We start from the raw sequence: 3,097 nt of genomic DNA on the forward strand, positions 1-3,097 counted from the left end.
AAATTGAAAAAAAATCGTAAAAAGTTCAAAAATCTTCGAAAAATTGCTAAAATTGTGGTATTAAAAATCGACTACTCTTTTAAGTTTCAACAAGAATCAGAAATTTTTGAATTTAAATTTTACCGCTTCTCACCGTCCTAGTGGTTTTTACTATTTTTTATCAGATTTCCTCGCAAAATGCGAAGGTCCGTTGATGCCGAAGTACCCCGGAGCTCCACTGAGAGACGATCTCGATGCATCTTTTGTGGATAAAGATTTTGCAGACTTTACTCGTGAGTGGTTACAAATGTTAAATAATTTATAAAATTTTCGTAATTCTGATGTAATTTTTTTCATGAAAATGCACTCAGACTTTTACTCTTCTTTAGCAATTTCTTCTCAGAATTTTCACCAGCGTCACCTATACATGTAGTTTTATTTATAGTTTTATATAAAAGTTTTATAAAGTTTTATAAGGTTTATAGTTTTTATTAGTTTTATAAGTTTTTTAAAGTTTTATAGTTTTATAGTTTTACATTTAGTTTTATATGCAGAGCATATGCATATTTTCGCGCACCGAGATAATGAAAAAAGTCTGATTTTTCATCAGGGTCGGAAAATAAGTTGCTTTGGCGTTTGCCGTTGCGTATGAAAACGCACAAGTCGATAAAAGAGGGGCAAGAGGCTATCGAAGGTCACGCAGCTGAGTTAACAATGCCAGTGCTGGTAAGGTCGATTTACATGGGGAGTCGGGTTGGTTTTCTGAGGATGTTCGGCGAGGTGTGGTATTAATTATTGGAATTCATCCGTTTTACGTGAAGTGGCGAAATGCTCTATGGACAAGCCGATATTCGCGGTGATATGCAGTAGTCGTGAAATATGTTTTTTTCACTAGTGTTTTTCATATCACTAGGGTGGTGAAACTCCATTGATGAATATTTTCATGTGGTATTAGAATCATAGTTTCTTTACTTGTTCAAAATAGTTTCATGAATCGGCACTAGAGGCAGTTGATTTGCCTACTTGAGAGTGAGCGAACATTTGAGGAGGAGTTTGGGTCTCTATCAATGTGAGAAGAAAATATGCACATGGTCAACTACATGTGTTGGTGAGAAATTTTTGGCAAATTCTCATTGATTTCTGTGCACTTCTACCCGAATTCATATGTGAAGTCTTCGACTTGTGATCTCAGCTGAGGAGAGCGAACATATATTCCTCCAACACTGTTTTTTTCACATGGACGATTACTCCTTTTAGTGATAGAATTATGTTATTGTTTTTAGATTTTGCAAGCGGAAAATGATAAGGTATCTTCCGTAGACGGTTCGAGATTACTCTTTGACCTTTGTGGTAGCAAAGACAAATGCATTAAAGTCTATAAGGACTGTCCAGAGGCCGGATTGAAGTAAGAAAAAAGCACCCGGTGGGGATCGATCTCGGGACCTTCGGCATGAGAGTATATGGTCAGGTATGCTCACGAACTGCTCAGTGCTGAGCCTTCCGAAATGGCCAAGCTTGTATATGATGATATAACAACTTGGATTAGTGCAAGAAAGACTTCCACTAAGGCTGTTGAGAGCAGTCAGGCCCCTTCGACGGCTGCAGTGTCACCCGCTTCTCGGAGTTAATACAGATGATTATGATGATGAAGTTATTGATCATCAATTCAATTGAATTTACTTTACAATGGCTTCTTTATCGAATTCATCATCTTGATAAGTTACCGTTCCTCACTTTATACTGTTACTTATCTGACCAGGTTTTGTCGGAAAAGATAGCGGCTTTGAGTTAATCTCAGTGGTGTGGGGGAGACCTCGGTAAAATACAAAAATAATTTGAATAACAGCGGAAACGAAATGTGTGTTGGAAAAGTCAATTAAAACTGACTTCTCGGGAGCACCGCGACCGCAGACTGACGCCAGCGACGCAGGTTGGAAATATTGCATTCCGTCAATGTGGGTCAATCGCTCCGAGTGGACGTAGAAATTTGTAAGAAAGTTATTGTACATGAAGTCCAGGAAAAAGGAAATTAGGAAAAATTTACTAGAGATGATCTCCACCTGGTGAGGTTAGCCTTCCCAAGGTGAACTTTTTGAGTAAAAAAAAGCAACCTTTTGGTCAATCGGAGCGACTGCGCAAAAGTCCAACACCGAAAACACGGATTAGTGCATACTAGCTTATGCGGAATCAATTTTCATTCTATTAAATTGACAATTTAGTAGATTTTAAGTATCATATTATTTTATAGTATTGACGTTGAATAGTATGTTATTCATAACTCCGAGAAATGTTGTCTACAGTGTAGAGAAAGTACTGCGTTCTCTCATGCCTCGATTACTTTAACACGAAACAGAACCTTTGCATATGCGTGCAACTGGAAGATACAATACTTAGTATACCGTTAATACATCTCAACAACAACATCATCATGCTCAATAACTAATACGAAATGAAGCGCGTATACATTCTGTATTCGCGTGCAGTGCACGCATGAACAAAAGTTTATATAGTCACATAATTATCAAATTGATGAGTTCGAGACCACTACTAAGCGGATCCTGCCGATTGGAAAGGAAGTACATTGGGAAAGCTTGTCTCGTCTTGTGGACAAAATTCATTGGAGTTTCACCCGTGAAGTGAAAAACACATTTCACATTTCACTTCGCGAAAAACGCATGTGAGCAGTGAATTTCACGTAAAACATGTGAGGTGTTTTTCAGGTGATATGCAAAACGCGAAATTACAGTATTTCGCGTTTTGCGCGAAATATGCATATTTGGAGTCATTATGCATACAGTCTCAAACCTTGCACTGGCTATAAATCAACACTTCAAATATCCTAGGGAAACCTGTCTCTAATTTGCCACCCCTATCCCAGTTAGTTGATGGTACAGAAAATCAAAATTCATCAAGACCGCTACCATCATCACTCCCATCACTCTCATCATCACTCCGTGCGCCATCGGAAGACTCGACTTGGCTGCCGCCGTCACCATCTCCATGAACACTTGTTCCCCTCCGGCTATCTTCAGAGGTCCGGACCAATAGAGCCTCTATGCGCATTGCGCTGCCAGCCAGCAGCGTCGAAGCGTCAGCCGTCTGGTTTGGGCGGCCAGTA

General features: G+C 39.3%; 1 protein-coding gene across 1 annotated transcript; it reads left to right on the forward strand.

Moving 5' to 3' along the window:
- Positions 1–193: 193 nt before the first annotated feature.
- Positions 194–1,388, forward strand: Pmar_PMAR019147 (hypothetical protein; the record flags this gene model as incomplete). Its single annotated transcript, XM_002780200.1, has 3 exons — positions 194–272; positions 590–705; positions 1,263–1,388. The coding sequence occupies 3 exons, from the start codon at positions 194–196 to the stop codon at positions 1,386–1,388; spliced, it is 321 nt and encodes a 106-aa protein (XP_002780246.1).
- Positions 1,389–3,097: the final 1,709 nt, after the last annotated feature.

Source organism: Perkinsus marinus (genome assembly GCF_000006405.1).
Source record: "Perkinsus marinus ATCC 50983 genomic scaffold scf_1104296944428, whole genome shotgun sequence".
NCBI lineage: Eukaryota > Perkinsozoa > Perkinsida > Perkinsidae > Perkinsus > Perkinsus marinus.